At 38.8% G+C, this 20069-nt stretch overlaps 1 protein-coding gene across 2 annotated transcripts in view; it reads left to right on the top strand.

Annotated features, from left to right (window-relative positions):
- Positions 1 to 20069, top strand: part of LOC104036156 (sodium channel protein type 1 subunit alpha) — a 73036-nt gene that overhangs the window by 3882 nt on the left and 49085 nt on the right. Inside the window, exons 2-9 of one of the 2 annotated variants that reach the window (XM_075710799.1) lie at positions 4164 to 4282; positions 10108 to 10197; positions 11003 to 11131; positions 11840 to 11931; positions 12849 to 13121; positions 18660 to 18723; positions 19342 to 19483; positions 19635 to 19841. In XM_075710799.1, coding sequence (XP_075566914.1) covers positions 4164 to 4282; positions 10108 to 10197; positions 11003 to 11131; positions 11840 to 11931; positions 12849 to 13121; positions 18660 to 18723; positions 19342 to 19483; positions 19635 to 19841 — 1116 coding nt within the window. Of the gene's footprint in view, positions 1 to 4163; positions 4283 to 10107; positions 10198 to 11002; positions 11132 to 11649; positions 11742 to 11839; positions 11932 to 12848; positions 13122 to 18659; positions 18724 to 19341; positions 19484 to 19634; positions 19842 to 20069 lie in introns of both variants that reach the window. The other variant, XM_075710800.1, reaches the window with a different exon arrangement.

Raw genomic sequence — 20069 nt, 5'->3', positions numbered from 1 at the left:
TATGGCAAATTTACACACCTGATAGTATTATCGATTTACACTGTCTCACAGATAGCCTGAATACCAGCAACTGTACCCTTGAAACATAATTATTTTATTATAATATAATACAATACCGGTTCTTATATTCTTACGATTTTATTTTAATGAAATGCTGCTGACTGTGGTGGTCAATAACACTGGTCTTTAGAACTGTGAAGTTTAGCATCCTAAATGGTTGCAATGCTCTTTTTTCTTTTAATCCAAAATTGAGTAAAAATGAACATTTTTTGAGTTCCGCTTCTGTGTAAGTGCAAATCTGTGTGTTCCCAGTATAATAGTGACTGCCTGTTCATGCTCAGGCTGCCATCACAAAGGATCAAGGAGGTTCACATCACTGTCTATAGAGAAAGGATCAGCTGGAACCCCCTAAGATCTTGACCTGCAGGCATGCATCAAAATCTGGTCAACTTGGTTTCGTACTTTAAGGGCTGGCTATTTTCTCTTGAACCTAGGCCGCTACATGAAAGAGGAGGGAAAGAATAAGTGGAACTAAATGGGTCTTACTTCACTTTCCTTCTGCTATAATATAGATACAGCATTGTTGACTGCCACTCCATGCCCTGCCTCTTTCCAGAAGGATGTTGAATGGTATTTGTCAGAAAAGGTGCCTCCTTTTGTTGTGGCACTTGGTAATATCAGTCCCTAATCTGATCAAAAGCACTAGCTCCTGGGATTCCCAGACTTGTCTTGGGCTGCAGAAACAAAAAGATTCTGTAAAATTGCTTTACTTAACTTCATTACATCAGAAAAAGGTGAATGAAGCAATGATTTTAGATATTTTTGATAGTTGTAACTGAAAGAATTTTTAAGTGAAAAGTTCTAGCAAAGCAAAAAATTAAGGTGTTGCTAGAAAACATGATTTCGAAAGATATCCACGAAAACAAGAAATGCCAACTTCCAACATGCCGTGAATCTCTTGTTCCAGCTGCCCCTGCAGCTTTTCCCGAGAAGTTAAGGACCCACCTCAACAATGTGTCTTGCCTTTCAGAAGGTCCTATGAGGTTTTAGATGGTATTTATTTAACTGTAGGAAGTGGAAACGCAGTGGAGTAGCAGTCAGCCTGCTAACGTAACCTTCCAGAAACTACATTTAAAGCTAAGTGGGAGGAAGGAGAGGAGAAATAAGGTTTTGGGAACTCTGTCTCAAGAGGTTCTTGGAGACCGTATCTTTGTTCAGTGTGGACTCTTCTTCCCTCTTAGCTGCATCTTCTCAAAACACTCCTCTTCCTTCTTTGCCCTGCTAAGAATGCAGTTTTTGGGTTTATATCAAGTATGGCAGAAGTTACAGAACTGGCATTCAGGTTACAGATGCAAAAGCGGCAAATCAGGGACTTCTTTTTAGGGATTTCTTTGAATTTATATTCACACTTGAATACTTTGAGTGTGAACAGGTTTCCTGCCATTATAAAATGATTAAAGTACTTTATAAAACCTAAGCCCTGAAACGTATACATAATCCTTCATATACCAACATTAATCTTACAATTTGTTTAGAATTTATTTAGCTTTTCTCAGTGTATGCCTACTTTGTCCTGACAGCTTTGGGTACAATACTTCATGTTCATCCACACTGCCTACACATTGGCTTGCATCTGGGTTGAGACTGGAGTGAGATTATAGCAGGCTTACCAGGGAGGGAAGCTTACACAGGGACTGGATATCAGCTGTTGTCTGTATATTTTTATGAAAATTATTCTTCAGAGATAAGACACAATTTTAGTTCATGTTTAAGGCTAGAAGTCAGAGAACCAACAAAGTCATTCTGAAGGCTCCAGCCACAAAGATGCTTTAAGTGAAAAATTAAAACTGAGGTAGGGAATTTATGTCTTGTTGGTTCTGCTTATGCAGGGCAGCAGAAAGTAGAACAGCTAAAATAGCAGCAGCTTCCAACTGAAACTGGAGCTGTGCCAGCATGCTGTTATTTTCCACAAGGCACATTAGACAAGAGATGTATGTTTAATATACTTGTGTTCAAAGATTTTAAAAAAAAATGTAGGTTGACTAAACATAGGTGGTGTAGTTTTAGATACAAAGTTAGTAGGGAGAGAGATTTTTTTAATGTATTTCATCAACTACCTCATAGCTACAAAAGCCAAGAGGGTGAGCTGGAGGCTTCTGGGCTGTGAGTCCTGGGGGCTGGGGACAGGCCTGGGAGGGGAAACTCACCTTCCCCCTTGGGGTGTGAGGCTTTAAAACATCATGCCAAAAAATCATTCATCTGCTTGGTTGCGTCAGTATTTAAAATGAAAGCTTCATTTAAGGTCAGGTCATTTGCAGTTACACTTTGAAGGTTGTTGTTATCTGTAATCCATAACTGGAAGTATAATTTGGAAATACTAGCTCAGACTTTATCCCACAGTCCTCAGTTTCATATGCAGTTTCTCCATTTCTGTGCAGAAGTGGGGAAATCAAATACATATCTTATACCATTCCTATACACCTTGAATTTGTACTCAAGACAATATAAAGCCTCACCATTAATGTCCCTTACTCTTAAGGGGTTTGGTGTGTATCGGAAGGTGTGCTGTGTAGAGCTGTGACAGAGAGACAGCTCAGGGAAGAAGCCAGAAAGTGAGTTGGGACTGGGACAGCTTTTCCTCAGGGCTTAATCCCCACTTCTCTCTCCTCTGCCTTCAGTACTTGGTATCTGTCACAGACTGGTGGAAACCCTCATCTCCACATCTCTCTCCACCTCCTGGGTGCTCCTAGAGATTTGTATCTGTACTTCATGGTCCATATATACTAAGCTTCCCACATCTAAGCAGACTGAAGAATCACCCTTCTTGAACCTCTTTGGCATATTTTCCCTGTCTGGCAGCCTTCCCAGAAATAGCCTTGTAGTCCACTTGCTTATAGACTTGAAGTGATGCTCCATGTCATGGACACCAGAAGATACCAATACACCATTTCGCACGCTTCCACTGCCATTCTAGTTTACAGTTCACTTCGTCAGCAATGTAACAAAAACCAAGGGACTTTATCATAGCTTATTTATGAAATATACAACCCTGACAAAACAAAAAAAGCAATTTTGGACATTTCTCTTCGGCAGATTCTTCAATACCTTTAATTCAGTTTGAATTTAGGCTATAATCCTTGCATCATCCCTTTCACTGCATGCAGCTTGCTTCTGAGTTACTAAGCCTTCCTTCTGCAGTGTTTTTCATTCTTTTCTGATTGATCTTGCAGTTTAAGAGCACCTTAGTGCCATAAAGAAACCTGACAGTCCACATTTCCCATGCTGTAGCGTTAATGCTGTTGCAGCCATGATGGCCTACAGTGGAAGCAAAGCAATGTTTGTAGGGTTTGCTCTCATACCATTTATATTTGGCTTGTGGATTTCTTTGAGAAAAATAGGCAAGCTGTCAGCCTATAGAGTCTTATACAATTCTGTGAAGTAAGGCTCGCATGCCTTTAAATTTGTCTAAATTTGATAGGCTCTTTAGCTGTTAAAATTTACATTTAACAAGTATGTATGTTCTGGGAAAGTTTCACACCTGCAAACCCCAACTGTGCAGGTAGGTCTTCTGGGATCCACCTTTTGCTCTCCGTCAGATTCCCACAGTCCTCAGGGACCTACCCAATCATGGCTATATGTGTTACTGCTATTTCTCTTGACTTAGCACAAAGACGAAGAAACAGACTAGAATAAAAAAATATGAACAAAGGGGTAGTCTATTAAATCAGTTTCTATAAGGATTTCTCTTACTAATACATCATTAACACCCACAGGTAAGATTTACTTGCCTATGGTATTTCAAACAGGAAGAGAGAGGTTTCTATGGGAAAACGTAAATAAAATTGTAATTTTAGTTAATCATTTCTGCACCTCTTTTTACAAGAAACACGTCATGTAAATGTATCATACTGAGGTTGTTTAATGAAGAAGTATTACAAAAACTTTAATGAATTGAATGTTCTATATTTAAAATTATATTTTCATATGTCAGGTACATTAGGTAAGTACTGGAAATAAGTTTCATTTCAAAAATGAGTCATGGTTTTTGTGTATTAGCTATTAAAAAAGTTACAATTTTGACGAATGGTCACCAGGAACAGTTTTAAAATGAGCATGTACAGTGAATACACACTTATAAAATGTCTTTTCTTTCTCTTTTTCAGACCTTTATAGTATTGAATAAAGGGAAGGCAATCTTCCGATTCAGTGCCACCTCTGCCCTGTACATTTTAACTCCCTTCAATCCTCTTAGGAAAATAGCTATTAAAATTTTGGTACATTCATATCCTTTTTCAATGGTGGTTCAAAATGTTACACACTGAAATTAAGAAAACTCATAACTCTTTATATTTCATTGTAAATAAAGGTTTTTGTAGGCTGTTAATTTTATTTTTATTTTACAGTGGAAGACTTATGGTAAGATTTTATAAATACTAGAAAATACGTATATATCATATAGATGCATTTTAGCTATTCTGTTGAATTTCAATACTTCTACTGTACAAATCTGCAGATGGATTTAAGAATCCATCTTGATCAATTTTTCAGAAATGTTTCTTCAGATTTATTTTAAAATTGAATTGTTTTGCGTCCCGGATTCTTTTTTGTGCTATGAAGCCTATTCATAAAATAATTGCCCTTTTTTTTTGTTTGTTTGTTTTTTAAATGCAGCATGTGCTCACAAATTCTAGAAAAGCTCTCAGGTTTGCAAGCAAGTAGGTAGATATGCAACTGCTCAGGAACAGCTAGCTCAAGGGTATCTTTGTACCACATGGTGCGGTTGACATGCCAGAAGGATGAGATGTCACCCAAAGGGACCTGGACAAGCTGGAGAGGTGGGCCTGTGTGAACATCATGAGGTTCAACAAGGCCAAGCGCAAGGTCCTGCACCTGGGATGGGGCAGCCCCTGATATCAATACAGGCTGGGGGATGAAGGGATTGAGAGCAGCTCTGCAGAGAAGGACTTGGCGGTACTGGTGGATGAAAAGCTGAACGTGAGCCAGCAATGTGCGCTCACAGCCCAGAAGGCCAACCATATCCTGGGCTGCATCAAAAGAAGCGTGGCCAGCAGGTCGAGGGAGGTGATTCTGCCCCTCTACTCTGCTCTGGTGAGACCCCACCTGGAGCACTGCGTCCAGCTCTGGGGCCCCCAGCACAAGAAGGACATGGACCTGCTGGAGCGGGTCCAGAAGAGGGCCACAAAAATGATCGGAGGGCTGGAGCACCTCTCCTATGAGGCCAGGCAGAGAGAGTTGGGGTTGTTCAGCCTGGAGAAGAGAAGGCTGCGAGGAGACCTTATTGCGACCTGTCAGTACTTAAAGGGGGCCTATAGGAAGGATGGGGGCAATCTTTTTAGCAAGGCCTGTTGTGACAGAACAAGGAATAATGGATTTAAACTAAAGAATAGATTTAGACTAGGCATAAGAAAGAAATTTTTTACAATGAGGGTGGTGAAGCACTGGAACAGGTTGGCCAGAGAGGCAGTGGAGGCCCCATCCCTGGCAACATTCAAGGTCAGGTTGGATGGGGCTCTGAGCAACCTGATCTAGTTAAAGCTGTCCCTGCTCACTGCAGGGGGTTGGGCTAGATGACCTCCAAAGGTCCCTTCCAACCCAAAGCGTTCTATGATTCTATGATTCTATGATTTGTATTGCCTTTTAGGGGTCCTTCTGAGGCCATCCTCAAGACCAGCTTTATAGTCTGTTGTAGCAGCATGCCTGGAAGCCTGGGTCATGCATGCTGAATCTCACAGTCCCAAACCTGCCCAGCTGCACCACAAGCTTCTGCCAAATTTAATACATTGCCAGAAAGCATAGGCAGCAATCAGGCAGGTGGTTTGCAAAGCATCTGGATGTGCAGATGGTAGACAGATTGTGGGACCATAACTGATGGGATCGTGCACAAGGTAAAGTTTTAGACTGGCATATGGGATTGGTGCCTGATGTTCATAACAGGTTGATGGGAATTTCTAGCAGGTGAGGTTTTGGTCCCCTTTTCTTTCAAAACACCAGGACCGGAAAAGGTAGTCACCAAAGGAAAACTTCAGTGTGACAATAAGACTCCTAACATTGAACAGTTAGTCAAAGGCAGAAGCCTTGTTATTAGAGAATCCTCCTGGCAGAATCTTCTAGGTCTTTGGAAAAAGGAAGAAACAAGGCTGATTGCTGCTGACTCAGAAGACCTTTTCATCTGAGCTCCGTGGAAGTTAAAGCAGTGAGAGAAAGGGAGGAAGGTGTCTGAAGAGGAGTCAGGGAACATTTGGGGGCAGTAGCTAAGGGACCTGATAGAGACCTAAAGACATGGTGGTGGTGATGGTGAGAAAATGCAGCCAAATGCTGTCAGAATGAAGCCTCTAATGAATGCTCATCCATTCAAGTTATAGACTCTCATTTGCAATACCTTCCAACCCTGCATCTGTGCTAGTTGTGGGTAATGTTTTTTACTGGCATACTGGTTACTGAGTTTGGTTTTGGTTTTAAGTTCCTCCTAATTGTGTTCAAAGAGTATCCGGCAGTCAGAACAGAATCAATTCTAATAAACAAAATGCATTTCCAGTATTTTCCCTTCTAGCTATTAACTGATTGTGTGATCATGTAATTTAGCTCTATGATAGGAGGAGGTTTCCTTTCACTATATCGACTGATTTCTTTTCCAACCAGCCAACTATGGGATGGGATATTTTTGTCTTAGATATAGACGTAGGGGTGTTTTTATTTTTTTATTGTAAACATAAGAATAGATGCATAGGTTCTTTTTTTCTTTCTTTCTTTCTTTCTTTTTTTTTTAAATTCAGGATAGTACAGACACTGCAAATATGAATGTGTTTAACTAAGAACCATATAATATGTTCCATAATGTAGTTTAGATTTCAGCTGCTTATACAAGGTTAGCCACCTATAGGAAAAAGATTAGGGGATAATGTTGCTTATTATTTTTGATAATCTTCTGACTTTATTGATAAGCTCTACTGCCCTCATGTTTTGAGGTGAGTGTTTGACATTTGGGCCTTTGTAACAGAACTGTGCCTTTCATTTTCAGTGTGAATGATGTGTGTTGAGCACAAAGAAATTGGCACATTACTTGGAAAACCTTCATCTGTACATCCACCAATTTCTCTGAACCTCTGTATAGAGCGCTCTGATCACATGTGCCCAGACAAGTGGTCAGATGTTGTTCCTCTTGCAAAGAAACAGAACATGTCTCTTTCCAGTGCTCAGAGACTTTCCCTGCAATTACTCTTCCTCACTGCCGGTACCTATTGTAATACCAGATACAGGAACTGGTAACAGCATGAATTTCTCTCTCTCATGCTCTGCTGACTCACCTCCTGGTATTCTGTCTTTTTTTTTTTTTTTTTTCCTTTCCCTTTTGCCTGCTTGACTCCAGTTAAGGTAGAGTGTGGAACTGAGGGGGCAACACAAGAGTGACAGGAGATGGCCAGACTTTGCAAATAAATAGGAAAGGATGAAAAGGTAAGAACAGGTGGGGGTTGAGCAGACAAAAAAAAAGAGGTGGCAGTGGCTGGAGCTGCAGAGTGCAAGGAGTGTTAGAAAGGAACAGGGAGATGCTCTAGAGAAAATGTCGTACCTGCTAAGTACCCCTGTGCTAGCCTTTGCAAACTGAAATGACAGCGTTACTCAGTGTGGCCTGACTGCCAGCAGGTATCTGTGAAACCAGGTGGTGATGTTTGTTTTTTCCAACCTTCATCTTCCACCAAGTCCACGCAGACGGTAAGAGACTTCGGCTGCTCCGGTAATTGAGTAGCTTGAGGCTGTATAATGCCTCTAACACTACTGCTTGCCTATATGGGAAGAGCATGAAAAAGACAGGACATTTCCATGAAGAAGTCATCATATATCAGAATTGTTTACCTATGTGTATAGTTGAATTATTATAGAACATAAAATAGTAAATTAAAGGAATGTTGAGGTTGTAAACTGAATACTCGAAGAAGGAAGAGAGGCACAGACATTGAATATGTCAGTTTTGTTTGATATTCCCATAAAGGAAAGCATGGCCAGAGTTTAGAATTCAAAGTATGTTAGCCCTTATTGAGCATCTGCTCCCTTTGAGAGCGAACAGCACTTTGGCCATGCAGCTCACAGACGTGGCGAGTTATGTACAGAGTGAGCAATGTGCGAGGATCTACCTGTGGCCTTTGTTATGAATGATACCTAGCTGTAAACACATAATACACTGCATAGGGATAAAACCTCAGCTCTCCTAAGAGGACATTCCACTTCTTTAACTTTTGTGAGACTACTGAAGCTGCAGCCAGGCAACTCCAAGTTTTTCAACTACCGAAATAGATTCTGTTTATTTAAAGGAATTTCCCAATTGTATTGTCAGACTTTTTAGACCTGTCTGCGGACTGTGAGGACAAGCATTGTAAGGCATTCTAATCACTTATTCTAGGCCACTGAACAATTATTTTAACTGTACAGAGCTTGTATGATAACAAGATCTTCAAAACAAGTTAAGTCCCTTTAATGAAAGATATCACAATATTCATTGCGTGGTCAGGCATTTAGATAGAGGTCACCCACTTGATGGGAATCAGGCAACTAAATCCTTCCCTGTGCTTTGAATGTTTACTTGAAAATATATGCTCAAGCTTTAATTGTTCAGCAGCTGTAAGTGATGATCTTAATGTTTGCACCAATTTTTCTGCAAAGTTTAGGCTGAGATGTTACTCCTCATATTTGCCCTTCGCCTAGAGTGAAAAGGGTTTGGGTTAGGTGGTTTGTTTTTTTTTCTTTTTTTTTTTTGTCCATGGCATAAAAATATACCCCAAACAACAAAATGCTATCTACTTGGTTTAAAAAAAAAAAAAAAAAAAAAAAAAAATTAAAAATCCTGGGCTCTTATATACAAGTTTATCTGTGAATGGATTTCTTCAGTTTAAGCTAGCTTCTTTGCCAGTTATGTTGATGCAACTATTTTTAAGGAACACATCATTTAGAGAGATGGATGACTGGAGGAAAAATCAGTTGCGTTAACAACTTGGCATAAAGGTGTAGCCGTTCTGATTTTTTGCTGCCATCATGTGGCCATTTTGAGTCAGGTTTTGGTCTAGTTTGGTTACTTCACTATTTCCAAATGTTTGAATAATTGAGTTTACTTGATTGCCACGAAAAGAGAAGGACCACACTGTTTGTAAAGCCAGTGATCTTGTAAACCAAGAACATCACGCTGGGTGTAATGAAGCCCCAGTAGACTGTCCCACCTCCCTACCACAAACCCCTTTGAGCTGTTAGTCTGGATTTTGTAGTCCCAGAATACATAATTGTTCCTTGCTGGATTTTAAAATTAAAAATAATTTTCATTCTAAGCTTTAGCAGTTTTCCATGCTTTTCAAGCAATTGACCACAAGGTACTATTGAACCATTTTCAAATTATAGCACTGGTAGAACAAGAGATGCTTCTTTTGCTCTTAATGTGTTTTGAGAGAGCCTGAAAATGATATTGGAAGATTATTCACCTTAATCTGTGAGCTCTCTGTGGATTTCTGTTTCACTGACTGAAGCATGTACTGCTAAGCTAGTGATAGGGAAACAGGGAATACAGTCACTTCAGCAATTAAAAACAGTATTCTGTGTTTTTGACAGACTGGCTGTGCTGGGTGCTGGGGTGGTGTGTGCTTTCTCTGTAGCTCTGACTCATGGTAAATAGGATAAACTTTTTTTACCTTACATATGCCAGCTGTTGAGTTTGGTACCAAAACTGTAGAAGTGACAGACTAATGGTTATTCAGTCATGTCAGGTATTTAAGTAAAACAGTGTTCTTCTGCAAGTTATTTTGGTTTTGGCTGTTACTCAGCTCATGTTACCTCCCAGGCGTGAGAGCTGTTTCCTTCACCTATCAGTAACAGATGAAAACAAAACATGAGGACATAAACAAATCAACACCAGAATATCAACAAATCATGACTAATATTAAAGTTTAATGTGCTAAAGTGAAAACTACCAGGTTAAGCAAAATATGTATGTAATGGTTACTAAAGTCTAGAAGATTTGTTTAAGTGGCAATATTTTACTGTACTTAAGATACATGGCTGATGTGGTATTGTATGAATTACTATTGTGTTTTCCTTAACAATGTGTACATTATTCAGCATGCTTATCATGTGCACTATTTTGACCAACTGTGTATTTATGACCATGAGTAACCCTCCGGACTGGACAAAGAATGTAGAGTAAGTTGCGTATGTTATTTAAAGATATCTTTGACTGTTCCTCTAGGAGTCAGCATGCCAGTAACTGCAGTCATGTGTGCTGGCAGGAACTATCATGGATGCTACTACTATTTCCTCTCTAAACTATGTAGAAATGTTGAATAAGTATTTAAATATCCTTCTAGTAGAATGATTGGATAGAAAAAATGAAAGTTATTTACAGATAGTATTCTACTGAGATTCCACTAGTTTTCTCTCATATTCATGGTTTAGCATCTACCCAATGTTTTTACCCCTCCTTTACGCCACTGCATTAATAGCAGAACCATGGCCATCTATTTGTACACATCAGTTAAGGACAGCATATAAGCATATAAGTGTTCCTAAAGTGAGAATTCAGTGCATGCTTGCATTCTTCCCTTTTTAGAGACAATACTAGATGTTTTGGATATTAGTGATTCAGATGGTATCCAGTAACTTACGCTCACAACTTTCTTGGTTAACAGTAATGGATCTAGTGTTGCATACTTTTAAACTGAGTGTCACCAATAATTTTTTAATGTATGTCACTTATTTGATGGATTTATTTATTTTCATTTATGTACAGCAGGACTGCTGTACTTCAACAGCATGTCACAACTCATGCATGTAAATACACAAGTATATATGATGAATATAATGCATTTTTAGAAGAAATTGCTTATTTAATGCATTTCTTTTCCAGTTTTGAAATAAAAAGCTCTTTCATTTGATCATTGGGTTTCTATCAGAATACCAATGTACAGCGTTGATACTTATTTTGATTACATTTTCCCATATTTTCCAGGTATACGTTCACGGGAATTTACACATTTGAGTCACTCATAAAAATCATTGCAAGGGGCTTTTGCTTAGAAGATTTTACTTTTCTTCGAGATCCATGGAACTGGCTTGATTTCACTGTCATTACCTTTGCGTAAGTTTTTGTTTTTTGCTTTTTCTTTGAAAGTGAAGGGCAAAAAGGGCATGAAATTAGTATCGATACATACCAATTTTGTCAAATGGAAATTCTTGTATAGATTTACTTTTGTCTAAAACAATTTTCACATTCTAACATGCATATTTTGATGTAAACATAAATACTGCAGAAGCCGTTAGTACAGCTAGTATTAGAGAGGCTAATTTCATGTCCTGCATTTTTTTCTCTGAGCAGAAAAGGAGCATCCCTTTGACTTCATTCTCCAAACTTACCGATCTAGTCTAGATAAATTTTAGGCTTTCAAAGTTAAATCACTGAGATTCACTTCAGAGACATTTAATTTAACTGAAGGCTCTGAAAGCATATTAATGCAAGGCAAACTGCAGTGAAAGGTAAACCTCTGACTGTTGCTATTTCATTTTTTGCTAAAAACGCCAAAGCGGTCTTGATGAAAGACCCAAGTAAGTAGCATAAACTTTGCCTAAATTCTGAATAACTGTGATTTAATCCTACAGGTATGTAACAGAATTTGTAAACCTAGGCAATGTTTCAGCTCTTCGAACTTTCAGAGTATTGAGAGCTTTGAAAACTATTTCTGTAATCCCAGGTAAGAAGTAACTGGTGTAAGGTGTTAGGCCCCTTGTACCTCCCAACTGTTCCTTTTTATCCTGTCATTGTGTTTGTGTGTGAACTCCCCTATTACAGATATGTGACAGAGTTTGTGGACCTGGGCAATGTCTCAGCGTTGAGAACATTCAGAGTTCTCCGAGCTTTGAAAACAATATCAGTCATTCCAGGTGAGAGCTAGGTTAAACACTGAGGCTGAATTTAATTCACTGAAATGGAATTAATATTTTTTTAAACACAAGTCTTATTTCTTTCCACAAAAAAGCAGGAATCGGAAGATGTTAGAATTCACTGAAATCTCTGATTCATTGCTTTTTAACATGAGCTCTTTCCTTTTGAAATCAGCCTTTGAGTTTAACAGATTCTTGCATGAGACATTGCAGTACACAGCGTGTGTGGTTTGCATCGTATGATGTCAAGCTTTCTTCTCCACATTCAACGAATATCAGTAACCCTGAAGTTTTCTTACCCATGTGTATCTTACCTACATGATGTTGTGTGGTATTTGTTGTGAATATTTGTGTCTAAAAAAATAAAACTGTTTGAAATGTTGACTTAGTAAGAAGATGAAGGAATAAGATAATAAAGAATAGCATGGGCATTGCATGGGGGATTTATTATCTTAAAATTCTACAATTTTCCAAACCATCTCCAGTTTTATAGCATTAAATTTTAATCCTATTTATTGTTGAACAGGCTTTTTACTACTGTCTTCTAAATCTAGTATGTTATAAAACTGATAGTAGCAAAGGTTTGGGGCAGGAGGTATTGACAAATGAAAAGAAAGAAGACTTTTATGTGACATTCATGTACAGCATGAATTTGAAAAGTCACTTGTTTTAGCATTAAAACAAGTGTTTTGAAGTATATGCAACTCATTCCATTCACAGTTTCAAAGAACATAAATTTCAGCTATTTATTCATTTTCACAAATGAAAAAGCTCTTCACAAAAATGTTATTTCACAGACATTACAGTCATTTATTTGGGCTTCTGCATGAAATCTATAACTTTACTGGGAGACACTGTCATTTTTATGCCTTAAAAAAGTTTTGAACATAAGAATAAAAATTCCTTTGCATTTGCAGGCTTGAAGACTATTGTGGGAGCCCTAATTCAATCTGTGAAGAAGCTCTCGGATGTTATGATCCTGACTGTGTTTTGTCTGAGTGTATTTGCACTAATAGGACTGCAGCTGTTCATGGGCAACTTGAGGAATAAATGCCTGCAGTGGCCTCCAGAAAATTTTACTCTGGAAACAAATATTACTTCCCAGCTAAACAGCGCCATAGGTGAAAATGGTACATTGGTTAATTCAACAGTGACTCCATTTGACTGGAAGGGGTACATTGAAGATGAAAGTAAGTATTGTCAGCGTAATTCTTATTGAAGTGATTTGTGGCTGATCCAGTTCTTAGAAATAAGGAGGGGAAGGGATGGTACATTTAGTTAAGATGGAGCAGAAGAAACGTCTTCTCTCTCACATAGATCTGCTCCAAAGGCTGGCATGGAAGAGGGAACAAGGAACATGGTCTCTGTACTTGATAGAGCTCTTTTTCTCAGCTCTCTCTGCCAAATCCGAATCTCCCCTGAGACAGAAAGAGGTCCAAAGGAGTTCTTAAAATTACTTAAACGTTTTCCATTCCCATACTCCAAAGCAAGATCAGCAACAGACTGCTGTGTCATTTCTGACAGATGTCAGAGACTTCTGACATTCAGTGAGGACTCCAGTGATGGAGTCCTCAGTATTTTCACCATCTATCCCTTCTTGTGCTTCACTACCCTTATTATTAGAGAGGGTTTTTTTAAGGTCTAACAAATTTTCCTGCTGCAATTTCAGCTCATTGTTCCTATCAACTTCACCACAGGCATCAAAGCCAGATTATTCCCTATCATTAATCACTGTCTCTGAGGTATTTAGAGACTATTCTTATGCTGCTGTGTCCTGTTCTCTCCTCTTTCAGTCTTCTTTTTGTACACTGAGCAACCCAGATCATTAACCTTTTTCTCCTACAATTTATTTTCTAGATCTTGATCTCTCATCTGGACCCTTTCTTGTTCGTAAACATCCTTCTTAATGTGCAGTACCCACATCTAGGCATTTCTCCTCCCCATGAGGTGTACTAAGTAGAAAAGGATTATGTGATAGCATAGTAACTTATATTCCTGTTTTATATATCTTAGGCTAGGACTTGCTGTTGCTTACAATTGTAACATTGTTAAATCCTGTTCAGCTTGTGGTCTGTCTGCCTCCTGAATCTTTTACAGACTTTTACCTCGTTGAGTTCCCACTTTGTATTTGCACAGTTCATTGTTCCAACCTGAATAACACCCTTTTTTTCAGTCCATCTCTCCAACTGTCCTGAATCTTTTAAATTGTAATTATTTCCTCAAACTCACCACCACCCTTATCAGATCAGTATCATTTACAAATTTGATAAGCATTCTTCCATCATCTAGATTAGTTAAAACCTTGACTAGCAGCAATCTTACACAAACCTCTTCAGAAGTTGTTCTGACGCATCCTTCCATTTTGATAATTTCCCAAAGTATCATTTTTCCAACCAGTTTTGCTGATACAGAGCAGTCTGGCAAACTGAGAATAGATAAAGAAATGCATTTCAGTACAGTTAGATGTGAGGTTACAAACCTAAGCTCCCTATCCTAAAAATCAATGCTGCACAATTCATGGTGAGACGGGTTCATGTGCATAAAGACTGCAGCTGATGGCATACATCATCTCTAACAGTGGAAGTTACTTTTGGAGAAAAATAAGAACTAAAGGGGATTGAAAGAAAGAAAAGGGAAGGGGAAATGGAAGACTGACCACAGTAGCCAGCTGAGAAGTGGTGGGGTCCCCAGGTGAGTCTCCTCCCCTGGGTATCCTTTCCAGTGCAGCAGTGATCACTCCATAATACTTTTCCCATAGCAACCATGTATTTTTCATTAGCATCTCCTCAAACTCCGTACAGGTTGTTCCTGCTTACAGCGCTATTAGAGCTAATTGGAATGCACTTTGATTGGGGTGGGTGCTGCATGGCCGGTTGGTTTTTAAGCTCGTACATGCATGTTACTAGGTTATCTAATATAAACAAAAAGCTACAAGCAAGGAGTAGGAAAAAGGGGGAGAATGAGGGGTGAAACTCACACCAGAGGTAATTGCTTCCCATGAGTATCTGCTGCAACAATAATGTGTTTGCAGGTGTAACATCATGAGAATAACAGCAACGTTAAAAACAGCATGAGAACAAAGGAAAAACAATGCCACAGAGGCTCTGGAAAACATTGCCACAGCAACTTACATGAAAGGTTGCAGAGCTGCAAATGAGAGGCAGAATATAGAAATGCAATTGGAAAGCCCTTAGCAATAGAGAGGCTGAGGCGCCTAAGGCACTATGGAGCCGCCAGGACTCTGACAAATTAAGGCTAAAACTCTGCAGCCAAAAAGCTAAACAGTATCCTGTTCGCATAAATAAATGATTGACCAGGAATGCAGTATTACCCCTGTATTTAGCACTACTGCAGTTGCTACTGGAATACTATATAAAGTTCAATTTAGATAGGATGTTGAAAAATTGGAGGATGTTCAGAAAAGAGCAGAATGATTAAAGGGTTGGAAAACGTGCTTTATATGAAGGTAGACCAGGAGCTCAACATACTTAGCATATCAAAGAGAAGGTTTAAGGGGTGATTTGATCACAGTTGAGCAAAACCTCATGGGGAACAGAAATTTCATCATAGACATACCTTTGATCTAGCAGGCAAAGATATAACAGGTTCAATAGCTGCACGTCAAAGCCAGACAAATTTCAAATAGAGGTAATACAGCTTCTAACGTGATCACACAGCTGATCAATGGATTTCCACCTAAATTTCTTAAACCAAGACTTTTATGAAACCCACTTTACTTGAACATGTGAATTCATGGTGATTCCATGCCACAGGGTATAACAAAGTCTAAGCAAAGTCTCCTAACAAAGACCTAGACTTCAAGGTCAAACTTAATTTTCTGGCTTTTTAATCAAGAATCTATAAACTCACGCTCTGATTTAATCTGAATTAAAGAAGACCTGAAGCCCCTTGAAAAACAAAGCTGAATTGAATTAGTTACAGCAAATACTTTACTGAATAGCTACTTGACTCTTCAGTGTATTTACACAGGATTTTGTATGTTTTATGAAAATTGTAATGAAATTATGAGTCGTCTTATAAAGTTAATAAGCTTGTCCTTGCTTACCAACAGTTGCAAAGAGAAAAATTATCTTCTCACAGTTTCCTGCTCTCATATTCCAGGTGGGCAGACAGGATACAGAAATGGTTCTTAAACCAGCTGTGTCACAGGGCAATAAGAAGGGACTTACCTGGACCTCAGAGCAGTACAATGGCACTGTCTTTTTTAGGAATTTAAGAAGTTTTTCTGCCAATAGTTGTGTATACTATGCCAAAAAAGGCATGTAAGCCCTAATTTTGCCACTGAGCTCCTTTTTGGAAATACCATTTAGAGAAACTTGATGTAAGCAGTCCTGGCATTAATGAGTCAAACACTCTTTTCTTTTTTCCTTGTTCTTTTTCCAACATAGCAAATCTGATAAAATTGATGCTAGATGAGTTTAAGTTTATCTTGGCAAGCTTGCCATAAGCAAATTTTTCTGGGAAATAACATCTCACAATCTATTTTGTGAAATAACAGTTATTCTCAGTCATTACCCTAGGTTTATCCAAACAACTGTAAATTCCTTTGAAGTAAAGTGCTCACCTACCAGAGGTTTTTTCCCATTTCCCAATCAAATAAAGGGGAGCCAAACATATACCTTTGATATAGTGAGGGACTTGTCACGCTACTTTGGTAAAATACAATTCAGAGTTTTGCATCTAGTTAGGGACACATGCTTATACCGCTCAGCTTGTGTTATAAAAATTTTCCTATCACGACAATATTTTGAGCATCTGTCATGGTTGTATCAGTGCACTCGGAGAAAGCCTGGCTGTCTATTATTCCCTGTGGAGCTGGCAAGTACAGCGTGCTTGCAGAGTACATCTTATCTGAACCACAGAACTTGAACACAGACCCTATTTTAGTGGTTCAGCTCAGCTGATGCAGCACTGATCATGACTGACTGCTCCATGTAAACTGTATCAAGTCAGGTTTGCGTTCTTCCCAACCAGCTGCTATATTCCAGCATGTTTTAATCATGATTAGCTGACATAATGCAGAATAAGATTTGCCTCATAGGGGTCAGCTGTGGTCAGCATCATGTCAGTTAACTTCACTATTTACAGCTGTATTTCAGCACAGAGCAGTTCTGCAATGCACACCAGCCCAGAATGGCAGGGGCCACACATAGGGTTGTGCCCTTTGCAGAGCACCCTCTTGTACCCTATAAGACACAGAGGTATCATGAGACACTGAAACTGAGTCCTTCAAAGAGTGTCAGAACAAGGTCTACATACAGCTTAAAACCTAACTTTTCCAAAAGGTGAGTTTCGTTCACAGGATGGAGGGATGCAGCTGGCCAGGGTACCATGTCCCTCCTGCAGCAAATCAATGTGCTGAGCCAGTAGCTTGTGACATCTCCTCAGGCTCAGAGTTCATTAGCTTCTGTAGTAACCCTGCTTGGGCAGCACAGCCGGCACAGCCACAGTCAAGTTTAAACTCAGCTGCACTGGTAGCATTTCAAATGAGATACTTTTAAGGAAATCTAACAGGCCAGTTCAATGCAAAACAAAAGCAATGCGGGGGTTAAATCTTCTCAGGAAGCAAAAAAGGTACCACCTTAACTCTGAAGCTGCTGTGCTTCAGAAGTATTGGAAGCTGAGGAGGTGCTTAGGGGATTGTCATCGTGTCCCTGCCCTGTCCTTACAGACATCCTAAGGCAACGTGTTTGGTCTCTGTCGGAAATGGGATACTAGCCTACGTGGTCTGACCCTGTGTAAATTGCACCCGTAAGCCTACGAACAAATGGGAGATCACTACTACAGGAGGAAGCTCCTCCTGTGCTAATTCTTCCAAAATCAAGAGCTTAGCAACTATAGGCATCTGCTTTGAGGGGAAAAAGAAAAGCACTTAAGGTCAAAGTGAATCTTAGTAAGCACAACATCTTGCGCATCATCTCTTTATTCTTCTAAGAATAGACAGGTCAATGTCTTTGTTGTTTAAACCATCTAAAATGTCCTTTAAATACAGGATTACTATACAGATTATGGGATGGTTGGCTACAGGGTGATTTGGTGGAACTTTCCCAATTTCTCTTTCCTAAGGTGATCAATAATTTAATCATATACTCCTAAAATCCTACCTACACAAGCTGGTGACTGTTGCAGCAATTCTGTCCCAGTTAAATTTAGATGTATACCAGGGCTGCCATACCAATCAGTGGGCTGATTGCAGTGTGCACGCACCCATAACAGAGCCATTGGCAGCTGGGTGGTTTTTTTTGCAGAGCTCGCATATTAGATAACTGTCACAAGTGTTCGTAAGTGGCAAACTGGAACCCTTGGAAATACTGATCAGAAAGTTTGAAATAAATTATCAGTATATATTTTCAGATACAATTTAATTATTATAATAACTGTACAGTATAATTTCACAGTGCGATGTAGTTCCATGATCAGACTGAAGGGAGAATTGCACATTTCGTCTACATCCAGCAGCATTTGACAGGATTTTTAGTACATTTTGGCATTTTAACAGTAAGTTCTGTGAGTGATAGCACTTACTGCAATTCATAGTGTCATTTACTCCAAAATTATGGTCCCACTGAAAAAATAATACTGCTTGTTTAAAATTGCATCTGAAATCACCTTAACACTTTTAGAGCAGGACTATTTATTTCATAGACCTGTAAGAAAACTTTAATGTTCAGAATTTTATAATTTTTTTAAACTTATTTTCTAAACAGGTCATTTTTATTTTCTGGAAGGGCAAAACGATGCTCTGCTTTGTGGAAATAGTTCTGATGCTGGGTAAGACCAAATTTCATCATATTATTGCACCATGTACAAATCAGATCCATGTTCTTTAGATGTGCAGTTGGAGGGGGGCTATATTTTGAGAGACCACTTTCTTTCACATAAGAAATATGAGGATTTTACACTGGACTGAGGATTTGGGTTCCTGGTCAGAGCTCAGTGGATTGGTTAGATGAGCTCAGTCTTTGCATGAATGAATTAGTAATTTGGTATTAGAGTAGCTCCTGCCTGGATGAGAAGTAACAGACACAGCAGCTGAAAAACACGTGTTATTTTGCAGTTCCAGCTGCACATATGAGTACTAACAGGCTCAGACAGCAGAAAACACTGACATTGACATTAATGTTACAAAATTAATAACTAAAGAAATTATTTGGAATATTATGTTTTAGAAGCTTAGATTAAACTTTCGACACTAATTTCTATGTGCCTTTCCAGCTTAATCTTTCTAGTATCCTTTAAAATAATTTTCTATTTAAAATCACGTCTGCTGTTATTTCCAGTCTGATTAACTAAAGAAAAATCCACTTTTTAATCCTAAACTTTTCCTGGACATTCCAGGTGATAATAGTAAAATACCTATGTAAGGTAACACCCAGTTTGTCTTTGTAGGCAGTGCCCAGAAGGATATACATGCGTTAAAGCTGGTAGAAACCCCAATTATGGCTACACAAGTTTTGACACCTTCAGCTGGGCTTTCTTGTCACTATTTCGCTTGATGACTCAAGACTTCTGGGAAAACCTTTATCAATTGGTGAGAATTTTTTAATGCAAAATAGAGTAAATTTGTTTGTACCAATAATGTAAGAGGCCCAAAATCAATTTTCTTATGTTATCTTAGTTTTAACAATGTGAAACACAGAACTTTTGTTAACCTATTCTTGCTTATGTATTCTTATTTCCAGACACTGCGTGCTGCTGGGAAAACATACATGATATTTTTTGTTCTGGTGATTTTTCTGGGTTCTTTCTATCTGATCAACTTGATCTTGGCTGTGGTCGCCATGGCCTACGAAGAACAGAATCAAGCAACCTTGGAAGAAGCAGAACAGAAAGAGGCAGAATTTCAACAGATGCTGGAACAACTGAAGAAGCAACAAGAAGCAGCTCAGGTATAATTTATGGTGTAGTAATGCAGAAGGGTGTGGAAGTAATTTTACTAGAGATATTCACCCTCTGCTTTCTGAATTTGGAGTTATAAAACACCCTGTTGTGTTTTCAACAGCAGAGCTAGCTCAGAGATTTTCTATTCTGCACTGAAAACATTGTACTGTGAATGATACAGCCATAATCAAGAAGGAATATTCAAAACTAGGTATACATTATTCATTATGTTTTTC

Source organism: Pelecanus crispus, chromosome 5, assembly GCF_030463565.1.
Source record: "Pelecanus crispus isolate bPelCri1 chromosome 5, bPelCri1.pri, whole genome shotgun sequence".
NCBI classification, from domain to species: Eukaryota; Metazoa; Chordata; class Aves; order Pelecaniformes; family Pelecanidae; genus Pelecanus; species Pelecanus crispus.
This window is presented reverse-complemented; position numbering and strand designations above follow the sequence as displayed.